The 20,970-nt window shown below is 40.2% G+C and overlaps 2 protein-coding genes across 2 annotated transcripts in view; one reads left to right on the top strand and one right to left on the bottom strand.

Annotated features, from left to right (window-relative positions):
- Nucleotides 1-18,419, bottom strand: part of TRMT2B (tRNA methyltransferase 2B) — a 61,013-nt gene extending 42,594 nt beyond the window's left edge. Inside the window, 2 exon segments of the mRNA XM_077745299.1 lie at nt 1,606-1,707; nt 18,354-18,419. Coding sequence (XP_077601425.1) covers nt 1,606-1,707; nt 18,354-18,419 — 168 coding nt within the window.
- TMEM35A (transmembrane protein 35A) overlaps nt 18,214-20,970 on the top strand; it is a 10,860-nt gene continuing 8,103 nt past the window's right edge. Inside the window, exon 1 of the mRNA XM_077745298.1 lies at nt 18,214-18,550. Coding sequence (XP_077601424.1) covers nt 18,418-18,550 — 133 coding nt within the window. The 5' untranslated portion in view covers nt 18,214-18,417. The remainder of the gene's footprint in view (nt 18,551-20,970) is intronic.

Genomic DNA, 20,970 nt, shown 5'->3' with positions numbered 1-20,970 from the left:
CCCTCGTCCCATTGGTGGATCTGGGTAAGCGTTAACAGTGTGCTACCCACCTCTGGAAAGCTTGCGATTTAAGTCAACCAAAATTGCAGGCTCAGATCCACAATGGGTTGGAAGATTGAGAGATGAAGGGCGGGGTGGTTTCTTCAAATCGCAACCTTTCGTAAAAGTGGGCCCTATTAGGGGCTCTGGGGTTTTTCAGGCATTAGTTCCCCTATTTTATATTGCTTCAGAAAAGTGTCAGGTTCTTATGACAAGATAAACCTGGTTTCTGAAGTGGATCCCACGCAGGACTACTAAATCCTAAAACCTCGGGCAAAAATTGTTTTTCAGCTTCAAACTACAGAAGGAGACTAGCTAGCTAGATACCACTAAATTCATTTGCCAGCTCCTGGACTACATTCAGTGATTCATTTTTAGAGAGGTCAGGAGCCCAGCCAAAGGAGTAAGAGAATGTTGAAGTATGCACACACATGTATGCTGGAAAAAAAATTGTTTTGAATAGAATTAAAATTTACAACAAAGTAAATCTACATTAAATAACAATTTTTATGTTTTTTAAAAAGTTTATTTATTTTGAGAGAGAGAGAGTGGTGGAGGGGCAGAGAGAGGGAGACAGGATCGCAAGCAGGCTCCACATTATCGGTACAGGTCCTGATGTGGGGATTGAACCCAAGCCATGAGATTATGACCTGAGCTGAAGTCAGAGGTCTAACGGGCTGAGCCACCCAGGCTCCCCAATTTTTATATTTAATAGTAATCAGGCTTTAGTGGAAATCACTTTATAGCCAACATTTTAGTTATTTATTCAAAACATAACATGCTTATTATGCACAAGGCAATGCATTAGCTATAGTGAGTACAGCAGTATGTTAAACATGGCCAAGTAGCTCAAATAACAGCAAACATTAAGTCAACCAGACCAAAGTTCACCAGTTATAAGCTGTGTGAACTTGGGAAAGTTATTTAATTGCTCAGTACCTCAGTTTCCTCATCTGAAAAAAATGTCCATAATAATTGCACCTACCTCACAGGGTTGTGATAAAGATTAAATAAGTTAATATATGTAAAGTACTTAGAACACAGTAAGCACACATTCGATAAGTGTTAGCTATCATCGTCCAAAAATAATTTTAGATACTGTGTATGTATACACACATGCACACACTTGCATATATATCCTTTCAAAAAGAGAGAGAGAGAAAAGAAAGAGAGTTCTTTTACTTTCCATTCCAAAGTCTTGAGTAGGTAAATGCTTGACTTAATTTAAGGCTCTCCTAACCACTCTAGTGGTTCTTAAGTACTGTTGGAACTCAAACCATTGCTTCAGATTTCTAGGCCTGCACATTACTATCAAGTGAGACCAGGATGGAGAATGCACCTTTGTTTCTCTTCTCCCTTTCTCTTCTTTTAGTCCCCTTTTATGCGGGTAATGGGCTTCATTCCTTTCCTCACTCTTTTTCCCTTTTCTTCTCCTTCCCATGCCCTTCTGCTCCATTATCAGTTTCTCATCTTGGCATTCATTGTTGTGCCTAGCACAGAGCCAGGTGCCCTAATAGGAGCTCAGTGAATATTTGGTGAATTAAATTGAATCCTCCCCTTGTCTACCTGAAAGGGAAAGGATGTATTTTCATTCACTCTCATCCCCACCTGTTCCGAGCATCCAAGTGAACTCCTTAAAACAAGTCTGTCATTTGAGAAGGCAGAACCCTGAGGGGTAAAGAGAGAAAAGAGATTAAGGAAGCTATAATGTAATTATTTAGCTATTAACCCTTTTATATTTATTTAATGAGATAAAGCATGTTCTATAAAAGAGAAATCATTTTTTCTCTTTTTTTTCATTTTTGTAAGAGGGGACATAAATATCCCATATTATAGAAAAGTTTGGACTCTTCAACTGGGAAGTCAATTAAAGGACATGTAATCAGTGACAAGCAATATTGTTAAATTAAATAAGAGCTGAAACCAAGATAGCCTTTGCTTAACTTTATTATCAGCAAACCAAATCACAAGAAAGTGAAGTCTCTAGAAATTTGTCAAACGTTCTCATTTTGATCCAAAGAAAAGATTTCTGAGAGGCTACAGCATTACCTTTCAGAAATAACATGTATTAAAATCACTTCCAAGGGCACCTGGGTGGCTCAGTCGGTTAAGCATCTGACTCTTGATTTCAACTCAGGTCATGATCTCATGGTTCATGGGATCAAGCCCTGAGTCAGGCTCTGTGCTGACAGCATGGACCCTACTTGGAGTTCTCTGTCTCTCCCCCACCCTTTCTGCCCCTCCCCTGCTCACATGCACAAGAGCACTTTCTCTCTCAGAGTAAACATTTTTAAAAAATCACTTCCATTAACCAGATTCTCCATTAGTGACATTCTTGCCCTTAGGACTTTGTTAGAGGCTGTGAGGGATAAATGCACAGACCACACCCTCTAAATTGTGTGACCTGATGGGAAGACTCACAACAGAAGACTACACAGCCTTGGGCTGTGGTAATTCTAGCAAAGCGGTATATCATCTTTATAGTCAGGGAAGGAAAAGAATGTGAAAATTGAGTTGAATGCATAGGATTTGAATAACCCGAGGAGAGGTAGGAGCTGCAGCAGGAAAACTTGAATGAGCAATTTGTGTCCAAGGCCCAGGAGGAGGCAGGCCAGGCTAGATGGGAAAGTTGTGCTGAAGTCATTAGTGATCTGGTTGATCAGGTCAATAGGTCAGAGAAGATAATGAAGGGCCCGGAGTGCTGGATGAGGGGTTTGATCTAGTTTCCTTAACAACAGGGAGCTAATGAAGAGTTTGGCATGAGATGTTTCTGGAACAGAATTCTAGATGATGTGTGTAGGACAGATTTCAGGGTGGAGTGACCTGAAAGCTGAGGGAGACTGCTGCAGTCATCCAGATGGGAGGTGCTAAGTCTCTGTACTATGGCAGATTACACTGAGTTCTGCAAGAATCTCTCAAAGTGTGGACCAGGGCCCATCTGAAATGTAATCCACTGGGGTGATTGTAACAAATGGGGATTCTGAGCCCCACCCCACACCTAGAGAATAGAAATCTCAGAGGGATAAGGCTCAGAAATATTTGGGTTTGTAACAAGCACTGAAGCTGATACCCATTAAAATTTGAGCCCTACCACCATGCATCAACTAAAATACCAGATGAATTAGTTGAAAGTCAAAAAAAATCAAAGCATAAAAGCCCTAAAACTGAACACAGATAGTTATGCATCTGAAATTTGTATATAGGAGGACTTTACTAAACTGATAGCCAGTAGGAAAAAAAAAAACAAAAACACCAAGTAGGTAAAGTTTACTACATAAGCCTTAAGAATTATATATATGACAAAGATATACACATTAAATAATAAACAANNTTTGAGGAAGACCACGGACAGTGAGACAGGTGCTCTCACACATTGCTGGTGGGATTGTAAACTGATACAAACTTCTTGGAAAGCAATTAGAATAAAAAATCTTTTATTTATTTATTTATTTATATATTTATTTATTTATTTTAGAAAGAGAGAGCACAAGCGAGGGAGAGGGACAGAGGGGGAGAGAGAGAGAGAAAGAGAGAGAGAGATCTTAAGAGGCTCAGATTCAGTGTCTCTGAGCACAGAGCCTGATGTGGGGCTCAATCCCATGACCCTGGGATCATGACCTGAACCAAAATCAAGAGCCATTGAGCCACCCAAGCACCCCTCAAGAATTTTTAAAATATCACACCATTTGCCCCAGAAATTCCACCTCTGAGAATCTATCTATTCTAAGGAGATAGAGATGTGAACAACAATATATGAACNTATTTTCCCAAAGTGTCTCACAGTTAAAAATTAAAAAGCATCTTCAAAGTCCAACATTAGAAAAACAGGGAATGATTACATAAAATATGGTCTATTCATAGACTATTGCAGAAACATTAAAAATTACATGGTATGGTGTTAGGAGTCTGAATGGCATTACCCTTTGGGTGTGGGTAGTAGCTGGCAGGGGTAATGTGGGGGCTTCTGAGGTGCTGGTAATATTCTATTTCCTCATCTGGGTGCTGGCTACAGAGCTGTGTTCACTTTGTGAAAATTTATCAGTCTGTACTCTTAATATGTGCATTTTTCTGTATGTATGTTACACTTTAGTAAAAATTTAACTTAAAATTGTGCCTCTGAAAAGATGGAAATGACATGGAAATATGTGTAGAAGACAGCCTTAAATGAAAAAGGCAGGATAAAGAATTATGCATTCAGTATGACCGTAAATGTATAAAGCAAAAAAATGCTCTGGAAATTAATACACCAACTGTTTACAGCTGTTGCCTCTAGATAGTGGGCTTAGGAAAGATTCATTTGTCAGCTTCTTTTTCATTTCTGTACTTTCCAAAAAAAATTTTTTTACAATGGATAGGCATTACATTGATAATAAGGAAAAGTAGTAAAATATCAGAGGAAAAAAAGTGAATCGAAGCATCTTAGTAAAGCCCTCATAGTCCAGACTGTTCGACTGAAAACCATATTTTATTAGTTCCTGTGGAAGTGATTTAGACTCTGAGGGGTCTAACAAGAAGCAGATTTATAGGATACTGGCTTACAAGCCAAATGCCAGTGAGGAATATACTTTCTAGTGACTGAAATATTCTATCTAGTGTTATACCTACCAGCTATTTATGTACCAGAGAAACCAAACTGATAATCAGAAGGTCACTTGCCATTTCAACAAATGATGGTGAATGGTTTTGAGAGAATTCTTAGGATTATTTGCAACATGTATACCAGACCAGTATTCCTGTTACTTGAAGAGTGTTGGATAAACACTGACTCTCCACTGTTCTTTTTTCCATCATCTGCAACTAGTTACCAGAATTTTCTGTCATTACAATACTACTTGCCTCCTATTCTCATTACATGTCACAGTTGCCAAGGTAACAGCTCATCTTAACCTGAATTACATTCTAGATTGGTAGCTCCCAGGTGAGATATTGGGAAGCATCTTAATCTCATCTGCAGTATATCTACAAATTATGTTTACAAGAAGTTGCTTCAGGGAAGGGTCACGGATGGCTAGTCTCATCCACTGTGAGATTTTTTTTTAAAAATTTCAANTACTTTGGGGACCCTTCAGTTCACTGATAAACATCAAGGGTTTCTGAAGAGATTACTTAGGAGAATGGCATTGGCACTAACAAAAACAGGGAAATAAGAAAGGGAGGTTTTTTTGTTTTTTGGTTTTTGGTTTTTTTTTTTGAGAGAGAGAGAGAGAAAGATGATAGTGGAACATTGAGTGAGGGTTCAGGGGGCATATAGAGAAAGAGTTAACGTAATAAGAAAGCTCTTATGTTGTATGTGGGAGGAATTACCCTGGAAACTGTCACCAAACTACCTAGCTACCTTTATGTTCTAGTTCCTAAGGTAACACAGATATTTACTACCTCACATTTACATGGCTTGTGTTAATATTCATTTTTCACTTAATAAGGTCCCAACCCTTTGCTTTTTATAGTGTTGAAATTTGCGATTCAATGTTAACAGCATTCCAATACCGGCATCTCTTCCCTAAGAGCTAGATATAGAGGAATAACAGGGGACAATCATCTCATGTCCTGCTCCACCATCAATACATGAACCTTGGCTTCATGCCTGGGACTCAGGTCAAGGGCACAAATTCTATAACAACCTAGAGGCTACAACTTTGATCCTCTTCAAATGGCCAACAGTAGCAAACCCTTAATAATAACGAAACTTATCTCTACTTTCTTTTCTGGATGCTATGCACCTGGAATTCTTTTAAGAGTCATTATTAATTTGAATGGAATNATATTCCATGATTCTGTGAAGAAATGTAAGTGAAATACTTTCTGCCCCTTCCTTACTGAGTTGTTTAAGATACTCTATTTGGTTTCTGATCTTGTAATTATGATCTTTTTAGAAGGAACCCAATTATGTTAGAAATGAAAGTGATTATCCAGAACAGCCCTTATAATAATAATAATAATAATAACAACAATAATAATTTTTAAAAGGGTATTCAACATGTATTGAATCCTTACTTTGTGTCTTGCACTGTGCTTGGTGTTCTATGTGCATTATCACATGTAGGTACCTATCTTACAGATAAGAAAATCGATAGCTGTGTTTTACAAATGAGATAATTGACATTTAGTCAGAGGTCAATAACTTGCCCAAAGTCATATGGTAAGTAGTTGAACCAGCACTTGAATTCAGCTATCTGATGCTTGTGTCTCTACATTTAATCTTTTAAGTTTTAATCAGCAGTCCTCAAGTTTTAGTGTGCATTAAAATTCCCTAGAGGACTTGATAGAACAGATTGCTGGGGCCCCTCCCTTTCTAGAGTCTCTGATTCAGTAGGTATAGGGTTGGACCAGAGAATTTGCATTTCTTTTTTTTTTAAATTCAAGTTTGTTAACATACAGTGTAGAAGCCAGAGATTCCTCACTTACATATGACACACAGTGCTCATCCCAACAAGTGCTCTCTCCTTAATGCCCATCACCCATTTAGCCCATCCTCCCACTCATCTCCCCTCCAGCAAACTTTAGTTTGTTCTCTGTATTTAAGAGTCTCTTATGGTTTGCATCCCCCCCCGGCCGTTTTTATCTTACTTTCCATGAGATTTTATATTTCTAACAAGTTCCCAAGTGATGCTGTTGTTGCTGGAGCAGAAGACCTGCACTCTACTGCCTTCCCTCAAGGACAGAAGAGCTATAAAGACTTGCAGAAAGCTTGCACGCTCCTTATGGCTCAGTGCTCAGGGCCCCTGGAAATGTTCTGAACTGTAGGCTCCAGTCACTGCCTCTGCCTCTCCAGGAAGACCGAACAAGAGGCTGCACCCTGGGGGACAACACAGTATATAGGCTGTGCTCACAGAACACGATATTTCTGGAAACAGGCATATCCTGGGTCAGGCTAAATTTCTCATTTTGTCCTGACAGCTACAGAGAAAAACACCGTGATATGTATACAGTATGATCTTGATTCCCTTTTGAAAATAACTCAAATAGTTAAAATTAAAGAGCAGTATTTGCTGAGTACAGCTACCTGTCAGTTGGGATTTTGATATAACTGACACATCCAGTCTGATGCTGGATGAGTAGAGGGTCTCGATTAGCACTACTTGTGAAGCTGAGGAAAGATCCATTACCGTGTAAACTGTCCTCAGAATTTGTTGTTCACACCTACCTTATAAAGAACATATGTCGTCTACAGTAGACAGAGACACTCACCCCAGCATAACCTTGTTTCTCTTATCACTTTTCACTCTTTTCCCACCAAGTCCTTTGTGTTTCCCTGAGATACAACTGAGGTCACTGAGTTTTGAGGCAACAAAGCAGAGTGCAGTATTCACTAGTATGGCTGCACATTAGAATCCCTTGGAAAGCTTTTTTTCTTAAATGTATTTTTATTTTTGAGAGAAATAGAGTGATTGGGGGAGATGCAGAGAGAAAGGGAGACAGAGGATCCGAAGAAGGTTCTGTGCTGACAGTAGAGAGCCCAATGTGGGGCTTGAACTCATTAACCATTAGATCATAATCTGAGCCGGAGTCAGACTCTCAACTGACTGAGCCACCCAAGTGCCCCACTTGGAGAGCTTTTTAAAAAAGAGGACCGACCCCCAGAGCAGTGAAATCAGAATCTCTGCAGATGAGCTCTGCTTATATGCCTTAAAAATAAAGTTCCCAGTGATTCTAATGCCAGTGAAGGTTAACAACCAAGAAAGGTTAAAAAAAAAAAAAAAAGGCTCTGCTTTAGAAAATAAAAAAATAAATAAATAAATAAAGTATGTGTGATATAATGGTCACTCTGTGTTTTGGTTGGATNCTCATGAAAAGATGACCTTGGACAAATGGCCTAACCTACAAATGACCTAACCTCTTTGAGCCTCGATTTCCTAATCCGTAAAAATTGGCCTGATATTAGAACTCATTGGACTTGTTCCACAGGGCTGTCTTGAGGATTGAACAGGCTGGTATATGTAATGCACTGTAATTATACAATGCCTAGCACATGGTGATTGCTCCATATGTGGTAGCTAGAGTAAAATTAAGGCATCTTATCTCAGCCTACAGACCAAGTCATGAGGCTGTGACCTTATGGAAGGTGTGAGTGTTATACCCACTCTACTAAGGATCTCACAGTCTTTTAGTTGGGACCATTATGACAAGGCAAATGAGTCTGCAGACCTCTACCTTGTATATGTCACAACAAAAGTCCCCCATAACAAATGGGGGGAAAATGATGCTTCATTGGATGAGACACCAAGTGAAAACAAACCAAAAACAAAGTAAAATTAATACTCTAAGAGACAAACCCACAAAGTACCTCGAGGAAATAACAGACCACTTGGTGTTCTCAAGCCACATTTTGAAAATCACCAAAAGAATGTCAGATGATCTGTACTGTATATAACTGGTGGCCTCATTAGTAGTTATCCCAGAATTTTCCAGAGCATTCAGGGGTCACAGTACAATACACCTAGTATCTGTTGCCTAATGTTTCATGGGATTTACACATTTACACTAACTCTCCACCCTCTGTAGGCATGTGAATGTGTAACCACTGGTATAGTCACCACCCAGAGACTTCTGCAGTTGAAATGAAAACCTACAAGTATGCAAATGGTAGGATGTAAGGAATGGTATTGATCAAGAATAGAATTTCTCATCCCCTAAGAGACAACAAGAAGAGCCACCTCTTTGTAGGAACCAACTATTGGATCTCAGTTAAGTTTCAAGTTTAAAAATCCAGTATTCATGGGGTGCCTGGGTGGCTCAGTCAGTTAAGCAGCTGACTTCGGCTCAGGTCATGATCTCACAGTACATGAGTTCAAGCCCGGGGTCAGGCTCTGTGCTGACAGCTCAGAGCCCAGAGCCGGCTTTGGATTCTGTGTCTCCTTCTCTCTCTGACCCTGCCCCACTCCTGTCTATCTCTGTCTCTCAAAAATGAACTTAAAAAGATTTAAAAATCCAGTATCCTATTTTGCCTCTAGAGCCAACTAAAGACAAAGAATCATCTCAAACCAATAGCTAACATTATGATCAATGACAAAATAGAAGTTTGCATAATGTAGCAGTTGATAAAATGAACTTTTGTCAGACATACCTGGGTTTCAAATCCCAGCTCAGTAGCATCCAGACATGTGATTTTGAGCGAGTTACCTAGCTAAGCAAACCTAATAATGAGAGTTCCTATTTTGAAGTGTTATTGTAAGGAATGAATGAAATAATGGATGTAGAGCACTTATAATGGCATTGACACATGGCAAGCCCTCAGTAAATGACAACTCTCTATTACCTAGAAGTATTCTAACTAGGATTGAAGACAAAGCTAGTCTTTAAAAGTGCTTAGAAGTGCTTTAAAGCACTTGCTTTAAACCAGCACCATCATCAGGCCTGGGCACAGTTTAGAGGATCCCTTGTATTACAAATACACAAAAATACATTTATTAAAGAAGACATGGGCACTTCTGACACTCAGGATCCAGTGCTCAGTGTTGGCACAACACATAACCCTAAAACTCTGCTCTCATAATTAACACCATTCAAATGTCAGGGGAATACTTCATATCGCTTGCCCTCTGTACTTGAAACAAAAGGCAAATGCATCCTAATGCCACGATGATCTGTGACTTCCACTGCTACTATCAGACAAATGCTTTAGTATGAAAGGAGAATTTGAGCAGCAGAAGTGCTTAGTAAGAGAAAAGACAAATCAACTTGTCAAGCCCTTCCTCTCTCAAAAGCAATAGATTCTTCCATAACAATGATTGTGCCCCAGTAGCAACAAGTATTGGGTTTCTTGCTTCTCTTTGTGTTCCAATTCATGGTTTCTTGACATGTGGTAAGTGAGCCTCCATTCGTACTCTTGCCCTAGGACAGGCAAATGTTAGAAGCTGGTCTGTAGTTAACACAGTAAGATGTGAAAAAGAAATGAAGTATAACTTTTGGAAAGGAAACAAAAATCATCATTATTTCTGATTCCTTTGTCTAGCTTGAGAACACCCAAGGGAATCCATTGAAACATTCAGATTTAACTCAGAAAAGAGAGAGTTCAGAAAAGAGTTCAACGAAGTGGCTGAATAGCAATCAATGGTTTTCCTATAAGCCAGCAACAACCTGTTAGTAGATATAATGGAAACAAAAATCCATTTGAGATAACAAAAAATAACATAGAATCCCTAGAAATAACTTTTCAAGAAATGCATATGCTTTACACAAAGGAAACAAGGATATTTGTATATCTTTTAGCCACTAGGATTTGAATACATGGAAATTAATGGCCGTATTTCTGGATGGGAAAGCTAAATTTTGTAAGATGACAGCTTTTAAAAATTAATTATATGTTTAATTCAATCCAGTAAAGATTCAAAGTTATTTTACCTTGATATGGTGATTCTAAATTCACCTAAAAGAATGAATAAGGATAATAGCAAAGAAATTTTCAAAAAAGAGTAATAATGATGAGATACTTTTCTTATAAGATATTAAAATGTATACATAAGTTATAATATTTAAAACATAGTATTGTCACAAAAATAAACAAACAAATCAAAGGAACAGAAGCCTTGAGACTGACCTAATAAAAAGATAAGAACCCAATATACAATAAAGGAAGCATCAAAAATCAGTGAAGGCAGAATTCATCAAAAATATTAAATGAAAAAAAATGAAAGCATAAAAAAGCTTTAAAAAGTATAAGCAACTGTTGGGGTGCCTGGTGGCTCATTCTGTTAAGCATCTGACTCTTGGTTTTGGCTCAGGACATGATCTCAGGTTTCATGAGTTCGAGCCTTGCATGCGGCTGTGTGCTGACAGTGCAGAGTCTCTTTGGGATTTTCTCTCTTCCTCCTCTCTTTCTGCCCCTTCTCGCTCACTTTGTTTCTGTCTCTCTCTAAATAAATAAATCAACTTTAAAAATTTTGAAAAGAAGGAGGCAAGATGGTGGAGAAGTAGGGAGCTTCGTACATTTCACTCCCCCCCCCATCTCTCAAAATGGAGAAGGCCTAAAGCCATAGGAGCCTTTACAGAATCCAGGAGTTTGAGAGGAAAAGGAGACAGAGTCCCCTGAGAAAACCTTATAGCATGAGTGCAACCTGGGGAAGATAAAAACAGGCTGGGACCAGAGACACAGAGGGAGGGGGGAATCCCCCTCTGCGGGGAGCGGCAGTGAGTCTGGGGGGGAAAAAAGAGATGCCGAAACTGCTCAAGACACTGTCCCTCTCCTTGGAGAAGAGAAAAACCTCCGCTCAGGACACAGAGGGATCCGGCTTCCTGCTGTCAAGCTGACCCTGAGCGGTCGCACTGGTCCCAGGTAACCCCGGGAGAGACTGTTCCTTGCTCACCAGCTTGATCTGGAGGGGAAGCTGCAGCGCCAGTGTGCTTCTGGCTGGGCTCGATTCCCAGGGGGGAGGCGGGAGTCTTGAACTGCTTGGAGGGAGTCGCCTGTGGGTTTATACTTTGGGTGATATCAATAGGGCACACAGACTAAGATCTGGAAACGAGGCCTGGCTTTCGATATAGAGCACGGCCCACCTTGGCTATGCCCTGGGCACAGGGAGACCGAACCCAAAAGAGTGAGTTGCAATGCTTGATTTGAGAAGGGACTGGGGCGCCACCATTTTTCTCCCCACAACCACCAAGGTGGGACCTCAGGGAACTGCCTGCCCTGGACAGAGTGGAGGCTAAGATCTGCCTACACCAAACCACGCCCATCCCCAGTAGACAGCTGCGCTTTTTTTTTTTCCCAGCAGAAGAACTCCCCTTAGATGTAACTTGAATTAATCTTCTGCATGACATATCATATTGAAACTGGCAAAATATAAGGAAACGGGGAATTCTGAAAGCAGCTAGGGAGAAAAGGGCTCTAAAGGCCTTCCCTTTCCAAAAGGAAACCTATCAGAGTTGTGACAGACCTATCTACTGAATCCTGGCAGGCCAGAAAGGAATGGCAGGAAATCTTCAGTGTGATGAACAGAATATATATGCAGCCAAGAATCCTCTATCCAGCAAGCCTGTCATTCAGAATAGAAGGAGAGATAAAAGTCTTTCCAAATAAACAAAAATGGAAAGAATTCTTCACCACTAAACCAGCCCTACAAGAAATCCTGAGAGGGACTATATGAGGGAAAGGTTGCAAGGAATGCAAGGTACCAGAGACACCACCACAAGCATGAATCCTACAAAGGACACAATAACTCTAAACTCATATATTTGAATAATAACACTGAATGTAAATGGGCTAAAAGCCCCAATCAAAAGACGTGGGGTAGCAGAATGGATTAAAAAAAAATCCATCTATTTGCTGTCTACGAGAAACTCATTTGAGACCTGAGGACACCTTTAGATTGAAAGTAAGGGGATGGAGAAATATCTATCATGCTACTGGAAGTCAAAAGAAAGCTGTAGTAGCTATACATACATCAGACAAAATGGACTTTAAAGTAAAGGCAGGAACAAGGGATGAAGGAGGGCAATATATAGTAATTACAGGGTATCCATCAGGACGAGCTAACAATTATAAATGTCAATGCACCAAACATGAAGGCACCTAAATATATAAAACAATTAATGACAAACAGAAACAATATTATGGATAAGAATGTGCTAACAGCAGGGGACTTTAATACCCCACTAACAGCAATGGATAGATCAACTAAACAGAAAATCACTAAAGAAACAATGGACTTGAATGACATATTGGACCAGATGGATTTGAGAATTGATTTAGAAGTCTACATCCTGAGGCCAAAGAATGAATTCACTTTCTTCTCAAGTGCAGATTGCACATTCACCAAGATAGATCACATACTGGGACATAAAGCAGCCCTCAATAAATATAAAAGAACTGAGATCATACCATGCACACTTTCAGATCACAATGCTATGAAACTTGAAATCAATCACAGGAAGAAGTCTGGAAAACCTCCAAAAACATGGAGGTTAAAGAACACCCTACTAAAGAATGAATGGGCCAATCAGGCAATTAGAGATGAAATTTAAAAATATATGGAAACAAATGAAAATGAAAACACAACAATTCAAACTCTATGGGATGCAGCAAAGGCAGTCCTAAGAGGAAAGTACATTGCACTCCAGGCCTATTTCAAGAAATTAGAAAAAGCACAAGTCCAAAATCTAACAGCTCACCTAAATGAACTAGAGGGAGAGCATCAAGAGCACCCCAAACCCAGTAGGAGAAGAGAAATACAAAACGCAGAGCAGAAATAAACAATACAGAAACCAAAGAAACAGTTGAACAGATCAATGAAACCAAGAGTTGGTTTTTTTGAAAAAATACACAAAATTAACAAACTTCTAGCCAGGCTTCTCAAAAAGAAAAGAGAGATCACCCAAATAGACACAATCACGAATGAAAATGGATTTATTACAACCAACNTACACAGAAAACCTGACAGACTCCACCAGAAGGCTACTAGAACTGATCCATGAATTCAGCGAAGTTGCAGGATACAAAATCACCGTACAGAAATCGGTTGCATTTTTATACACCGATAATGAAGCAAAAAAAGAGAAATCAAGAAACTGATCCCATTCACAATTGCACTAAAACCAGAAAATACCTAGGAATAAACCTAACCCAAGATATCAGAGATCTATATGATGAAAACTATAGAAAACTTATGAAGGAAATTGAAGAAGACACAAAGAAATGGAAAAACATTCCATGCTCATGGATTGGAAGAATAAATATAGTTAAAATGTCATTACTACCCAAAGCAATCTACACATTCAATGCAATCCCAATCAAAATTGCACCAGCATTCTTTTCAAAACTAGAACAAACTCTCCTCAAATTTGTATGGAACCACAAAAGACCCCGAATAACCGAAGTAATATTGGAGAAGAAAATCAAAATGGGAGGCATCACAATCCCAGACTTCNCCATCAAAATCCTAGAGAAGAAAGCAGGAAACAACCTCCTTGACCTCAACCGCAGCAATTTATTCTTTGATACAACCCCAAAGGAAAGGGGATTAAAAGCCAAAATGAACTATTTTGACCTCATCAACATAAAAAGTTTCTGCACGGCAAAGGAAACAATCAACAAAACTAATAGGCAACTGACGGAATGGGAAAAAATAGTTGCNGCTAAATTAGGAAGAATTTTGTAAGTGTAAAATCAATGGAAAAGTCATAAGTAAAAGTATTGCTAGATTTGACTCCAGCAGATTTATTGGCAAACACAATCTGGCAAAAATATTTAAAACATAATTGATGCTAGTATGATATGAAGCGTTCTTATGAATCAATAAAAAACACCACAATACTCAAAATAAAAATGGAAAAGGACATAAACAGAAGATATCCATATGACCAACGAATTTATGAAAAAATGTTCTAACACACTAATAATGCACAAAATACAAATTTTTATTAATGANGATGTTTACATTTTCTATACTATTGATGGGAAGGTAATTTGCTTTTTGGAAAACACATAAGTAATATGTGTCAAGAGTCTTTTAAACATTCATCTCTTTACATGCTTTAAAAGAACAGCAACAGCAAATGGAGGAACAACACAGGTTTAAGTTGAATACCCCAAGAGATGGCAGCCCAGCTCTGGACCTGGGGAGCTGCATCACTCCTTGCTCTGTTTTCTCATTCATAAAATGGAGGGAATTAATAGTACTAATCTCAAATTACATGCAAATCACTTAGCATAGGGTCTGGCATCCTCTAGGTGATAAGTAAATGTTAGCTATTATTAAATTTGGTCATATAAAATGAATATGCATGGGGCAACTGGGTGGCTCAGTTGGTTGAGCATCTGACTCTTGATTGGCTTGGGTCATGATCTCAGGGTTTGTGAGATGGGGCCACCCACATGGGGCTCTGTGAGAACCTGCTTGGGATTCTCTCTCTCCCTCTCTCTCTGCCCCTCCCCTGCTCATGCTCTCAATTTCTCTCTCAAAATAAAAAGAAAACTAAAAAAAAGAATATATAAATATAAAAAGTTCATAATTTTGATCCATCCAACTTCTAGAAACTTATCCTAAGGAAAAATTCAGGAATTTAGACAAAAACTGAAATACAAAGATGTGCATCGCATTTTTTAAAATTTAATTTATTTTTTTAAATTTACATTCAAGTTAGCATATAGTGCAATAATGATTTCTGGAGTAGATTCCTTAAACCCCTTACCCATTTAGCCCATCCCCCCACCACAACCCCTCCAGTAACCCTCTGTTTGTTCTCCATATTTAAGAGTCTCTTATGTTTTTGTCCCCCTCCCTGTTTTTATATTATTTTTGCTTCCCTTCCCTTATGTTCATCTGTTTCGTATTGTAAAGTACTCATATGAGTGAAGTCATATGATATTTGTCTTTCTCTGACTAATAATACCCTCCAGTTCCATCCACCTATTTGCAAATGGCAAGATTTCATTCTTTTTTATTGCTGAGTAATACTCCATTGTGTGTGTATATATATAGCTTCTTTATCCATTCATCCATCGATGGACATTTGGGTTCTTTCCATATTTTGGCTATTATTGATAGTGCAGCTATAAATATTGGGGTGCATGTGTACCTTTGAAACAGCACACCTGTATCCCTTGGATAAATACCTAGTAGTACAATCGCAGGTTCATACAGTAGTTCTATTTTTGATTTTTTGAGGAGCCTCCATACTGTTTTCCAGAGTGGCTGCACCAGTTTGCATTCCCACCAGTAGGTGCATTGCATCTTTGGCTGCAGAAGCAAACACCATAAAACCAATAATATCTAGCAATAGAATAGTTATATGAACTACAGTACATTCAAATAATGCTGAAGTATTNATCAGGCTCTATGCTGACAGCTCAGAGCCTGGAGCCTGCTTCTGATTCTGTGTCTCCCTCTCTCTCTGCTCCTCCCCCACTCACTCTCTGTCTCTCTCAAAAATGAATAAATATTAAAAAGATTTTTATAATGAATATTATTATTTCTGTTATCATGTAATTTGAAAGGAAAATGGTATGTGTGTATATATATATATTTTTATTTTTATCAGTTGCTTAACTATGTGAATGGGCTTCGTTAAGTGCTCCTTTTACTCATCTCTAACAAATCCTACTCTCTACTATACAACAAACTCCTTGGAAGCAGGGACTATGCCTCATTTATCTGCATATGCCTATAGTGCCTAATTCACTTGTGTGTACATTGTAGTCACTCACTAATTTATAGGTCAAATCATAATCACAAAAGATTGAAATTCTTCCATAATAAGATGTAAATGATTCCTAAACCTAAAGTGTTACCACTCCCAGGGATATGTACATTCAAATTCATAAGTTTTAAAAAAATTTTAATGTTTATTTATTTTTGAGAGATAGAGACAGAGCATGAGCGGGGGAGGAGCAGATAGAGAGGGTGACACAGAATCTGAAGCAAGCTCCAGGCTCTGAGCTGTCAGCATAGAGCCCAATGCAGGGCTCGAATCCAGGAGCTGTAAGATCATGACCTGAGCTGAAGTCAGCCGCCTAACTTATTGAGTCACCCAGGAGACCCTCATCAGTTTTTTGTTGTTGTTGTTGTTTTTGTTATTGTTTTGGCAAGGAACATTTATTAGGATCTGGCGTTGTTCTAGGTACTATGGGGAATATATAGAAGTTGTTCCTACCTTGAAATGCTTATAATCTAAACTAACTGTGGAGTAGTAGATTAGGAAAGCAAAGGAAGTAAAAAAGGAACTACATCATTATATGTTAGACACTATGCTAGGCAATTTACTTATATTGAATTCTCACAACAAACTTTTGAGGTAGAATTTTCACAGACATTTTATAAATGTGGAAATGGAAGTTGGGTGACTTATCCAAGTTCACAGAGTTAGTGGCAGAGCTGGCATTTAAACCCTGGACCTTCTGGACCTGACTCCAGACTCTCTTAGTCAACTCTCTCTTACTGCCTCATCAAAAGGGTGTGTATGCGCGTGCATGTGTGAGTGTGTGTGTGTGTGTGTGTGTGTGTGTAATCGCAGGGCAAAGCAGAATCAGGTCAGTGCTATACTTACAATGCAAAGTAGAAAGTATATAGAGAGGCAATAGAGCAATGGTTAAGAACCTGGACTCTGGAAATTACTGCCTAGGTTTGAATTCTGGCTCTCCACTTACTAGTATATACTCTTGGGCAAGTTATTTAACTTCCCTGTGCCTCAATGGTCCATCCATAAAATGGGAGCTCATACCTAGCTCACAGTGTTGCTGTAAAGAGTTAATGAGTTGGGGTCTCTGAGTGGCTCAGTTGGTGAAGCCTCTGACTCTTGATCTCAACTCAGGGCATGATTCTGCAGTTCACAGTTTGTGGCATAATCCCATGATTTGTGGGACTGAGGACAGCATAGAGCCTACTTGGGATTCTCTCTCTCTCGCTCTCCCTCTCTAAATAAATAAATAAGTAAATAAGTAAGTAAATAAATAAATAAAAGACTGAACGAGTTAATACAAGTAAAGGGCAGTGTCTAGCACTTAGTAAACAGTCAACAGACATTGGTTATTGGTACAGGAAATCAGAGGATGGAGAAAACATATCCAGCTGGGAATGGATCAGGAAAGGGCTCTATGGAGAAAGTGACATTGAGGAAGTTTGAATGTTAATTAAGAGTGATGGAGTAGTGAGAGGTGGGAAAGCTCAGGTTTATGGAGCCATGAGCATATAAGATATAAGGGGTGGCATGGAGCTATTGGAAGATAAACCTCCAAAGAGAGGCAGGGGTCAAAATGTGGAGGGCCTCAAATGTCTAATTTAAAACCGTGGAGTTAACCACTGGACAATGGGAACCATTAAAGGTTTTTGAGGAAGAGAAAGATAAAGCATTCTTCGGCAGCAATGGAACCTGACAACTTTGCAGATTTATCTTTGAATGTTGCCCACTGCAGAAACCAGCAAACTAAGGACTAATGTTTTTGACTGAGGGAAAGGAAAAGAGGAGAGAAGGAGGGAGGTTGAAAAACAGGAGTGAATAACTAGAGGACTATTACAGAGATGAAAAGTGCTCCTGGTGAGAAGTGGTGGAAAGGAGGTCTTTCCCTGATTCCTCATTCCAGTAGGCAGCCCAGGGGCTGAACTCAAAGGGTAACCTACCTTTTCCCCATTTTATGACTTCCGCATTTTAAGTTTCCACCTCTGTTGAAAGCTCCATTTAACTTCCAGACTGTGCTTTTGGCCAGTGAGGACTAAGCGTAGGGCATTAGGACCCAGCGATTGTTGTAGTGAGAGAGGTTGAATCTCGATCTCTCAATTTTTCTCTCCAGCTCCCTCCTCTCCCTTTGTCATTCTAGCTGCCCTGCCTGCTGCCTCCGCAGCGTCCCTCTAGTTCTCCGTCCCTCTAGCTCTCCCTGTGCTAACTGCCTGAGCCTTAGACAGGGTGCGCAAAGCCGAAGGATTGGTTGGGACCTGCCTTGGTGACCCCATGGCGTCCCCCAGAACCGTAACGGTCGTGGCCCTCTCAGTGGCCCTGGGACTCTTCTTTGTTTTCATGGGAACTATCAAGTTGACCCCCAGGCTCAGTAANGGTTGCCCAGCGAGTTCACCCCCACCCCCAAGTAAACCAGAATGCTGAGACCTGCGTAGCACCTGTCATTGGCAGGAACCTTTCCCTCCTTGTAGCACATTCAAAGTCTGGGTAACCAGTTTGTAAGTCTGATTCCTTCCCTTGGAGCTAAGAGTTTAACAAGCTGGAGAGTTTATTTATTTTCGGGAAGAACAAAGGGGAAGGAGGAAAAGAGCTGGGGGAGAAAGAGCTACTAAATCCAGCGATTTTTAGGGGCGGGAAAGGCATTCCTCTTTCCAGGAGATAGCTATCTCCTAACCACCTGGGCGTGTGTGTCTGTATCCTTGAAACAAAGCAGTCTTGGTCCAAATAAAGGTCACTGAGGGCCTGCTTCTTCCCCTTCACTCAAGGGAGACCTGAATGTTTTGTTTTGTTTTGTTTTGTTCGTGGACTAATCTGCAAAATCTGCAAAGTCTGCCTATTTGCTCCTGCGAAATAATCCATTATCCCCACCTTGCCTCCTGTGGATGCTCAGGGCCAGGTCCTCTGCAGGTTTTCTCCATTGCAGTGTTGGAATCACCGAAGGTGACTGGCCAAAACATTTCCTCTGCAACCTGGGGGCTGGGCTGCTCTCCCCCGTTGGGCATAAAAAGGACTTGTTCCTGTGCTGTAGAGTGTGAGGAGATGGCAGGGGCTGTTTCCAGCTCTTTCGGTCTCTTGCCTCTCCCCCTGTCACTTTACCTCTTTATTTCCCCACCCCAGCTAAAGAGAACCTGCTTCTCACTGCCTTTGCCAGAATGCCAGTAATGGGAGAGAACCCATTACTGGGCTCTCAAGGTCAAGAAGGAAAGGAGCTTAGGGGAGGAACAGGAAGAGAGAGAGGAAAGAGGCAAGAGGGACTCCCCGTTAGGGCTGAGGCAAGGAGGAATCACCTCACACGTTGACAGTAATAAATAGCTCTCCTGGAGCCCAGTGAGGACCCTTCCAGGGCTCCTCAATGGGAGCTGCAAACGGATTGAGACTGTCAAATTGTAGATGCTCAGAAAATGTTTGCAGGCATCTCTGGCTTTTCTGTCAGGGTTTGAGCTGGTGCTTTCCATGTCTCTCTTACCACAGGATCACCTTGGGGGTGGGGAAGTGTGGCTGGGACTCATGGGTCTAGGTCTAGCCCCAGTGGCAAATCCTAATGTATTTCTCCTCCCCTCCCCTCTTCCCAGCATGTTTGACCAGATGGAATTGAAATCAGGTCAAAATGAGTATCCAGGGCAGCCTGCATTGGGGAGGGGTGGGGAGGTGGCGTAGCAGAAGCCACCAAAGGCAGAGGGACTGGGTGGGAGGGACATGTCACTATATTTTTGTCTTGGTGGTAGTAGTTTGGTGTTAGATTATAAATACATGAATATGCTCTTGCTTTACTTTTTGTATCTACAGATATTCTATGTTTGTGTGTGCACCTTAGATACTTCTGAGCTTTCCCTTTCCTCAGGACATAGTATGCTTCTTCAGTATACTCCCTGTCCCCTAGGCCCTCCTCAGCTGTTTTAGAGCCCCCTTCCTCAAGCTTCACCCTAAGTATAATGTTAGGCTCTGCAGGCAATCCAACTAAGATGGAGTCACCCGGGAAGCTTCCTACCAGCTTGGCAGGAGCTCCTGAGGAGGACCGGCCACAAATCAGTTTATAGTAGGTTTCTTCCTAGGGAGTAGAGCTGTTTATTGCAGCCTAATGAAAGGCAGAAAAAACCAATATATCAGGTTGTCATATCATACAAAGGAACATATTTAAATAGGTATAAGCTACTACAGCAGGACAGAACTATTGTGTATGTTGTGGTGTGTGTGTGTGTGTGTGTGATTATGTGTTCAGGGGCATCTGGAGGGAATGAAAGAACTGTATCTAGCTGGGAGGTAGACTTCATAGTAGTATGAAGCTTGAGGAGGATTTTCAGATTTCCTTTTCCAAGGTCCCCTCCTGCATTGAACATTGGGCCCCAGGCTGGAGATCCGGCACAGGGCCCACTGCACCAGTCCTGGGCTGGCCAAGCTTTATTCTTGAATCCATAGAAAACTGAGAAAAATTCAATTCTAGTACAAAAAAGGTGCTCAATTTATATTTGCTGAATGGATGAGTGAATGAATGAGTCATTGGAGCATTTTCTTGGCTGGTTACCACCCCTCAGATTTCTCTGGTTGGATCTTGATTATGTAGTATAGGAGCCATTTCTTGCTCTTAGAAGGGCATATAGCCCCTCAGGACCCCATGTCTAGGTCAGCTGAGATGATTATCTGGGATTTTATGTTTTCCATTTAGGAGTGATTCCTCTGCATTGACAGTCATGCATTGCCTGCAGTGGCTTTTCTTACAAGATCTCAAAGTGTTGTTGTTTAAAGATTATTTGTTCTTTAAAACATATCCGTGAGGTAAATTCATTTTATTAGTTATTCTTATTTAACTGATGGATTAAAATGAACAAA

This window comes from Crocuta crocuta, unplaced genomic scaffold (assembly GCF_008692635.1).
Source record: "Crocuta crocuta isolate KB4526 unplaced genomic scaffold, BGI_CrCroc_1.0 scaffold588, whole genome shotgun sequence".
Taxonomy (NCBI): Eukaryota; Metazoa; Chordata; class Mammalia; order Carnivora; family Hyaenidae; genus Crocuta; species Crocuta crocuta.
The sequence above is the reverse complement of the archived record's forward strand: the minus strand, read 5'-3'. Positions and strand labels throughout refer to the sequence as shown.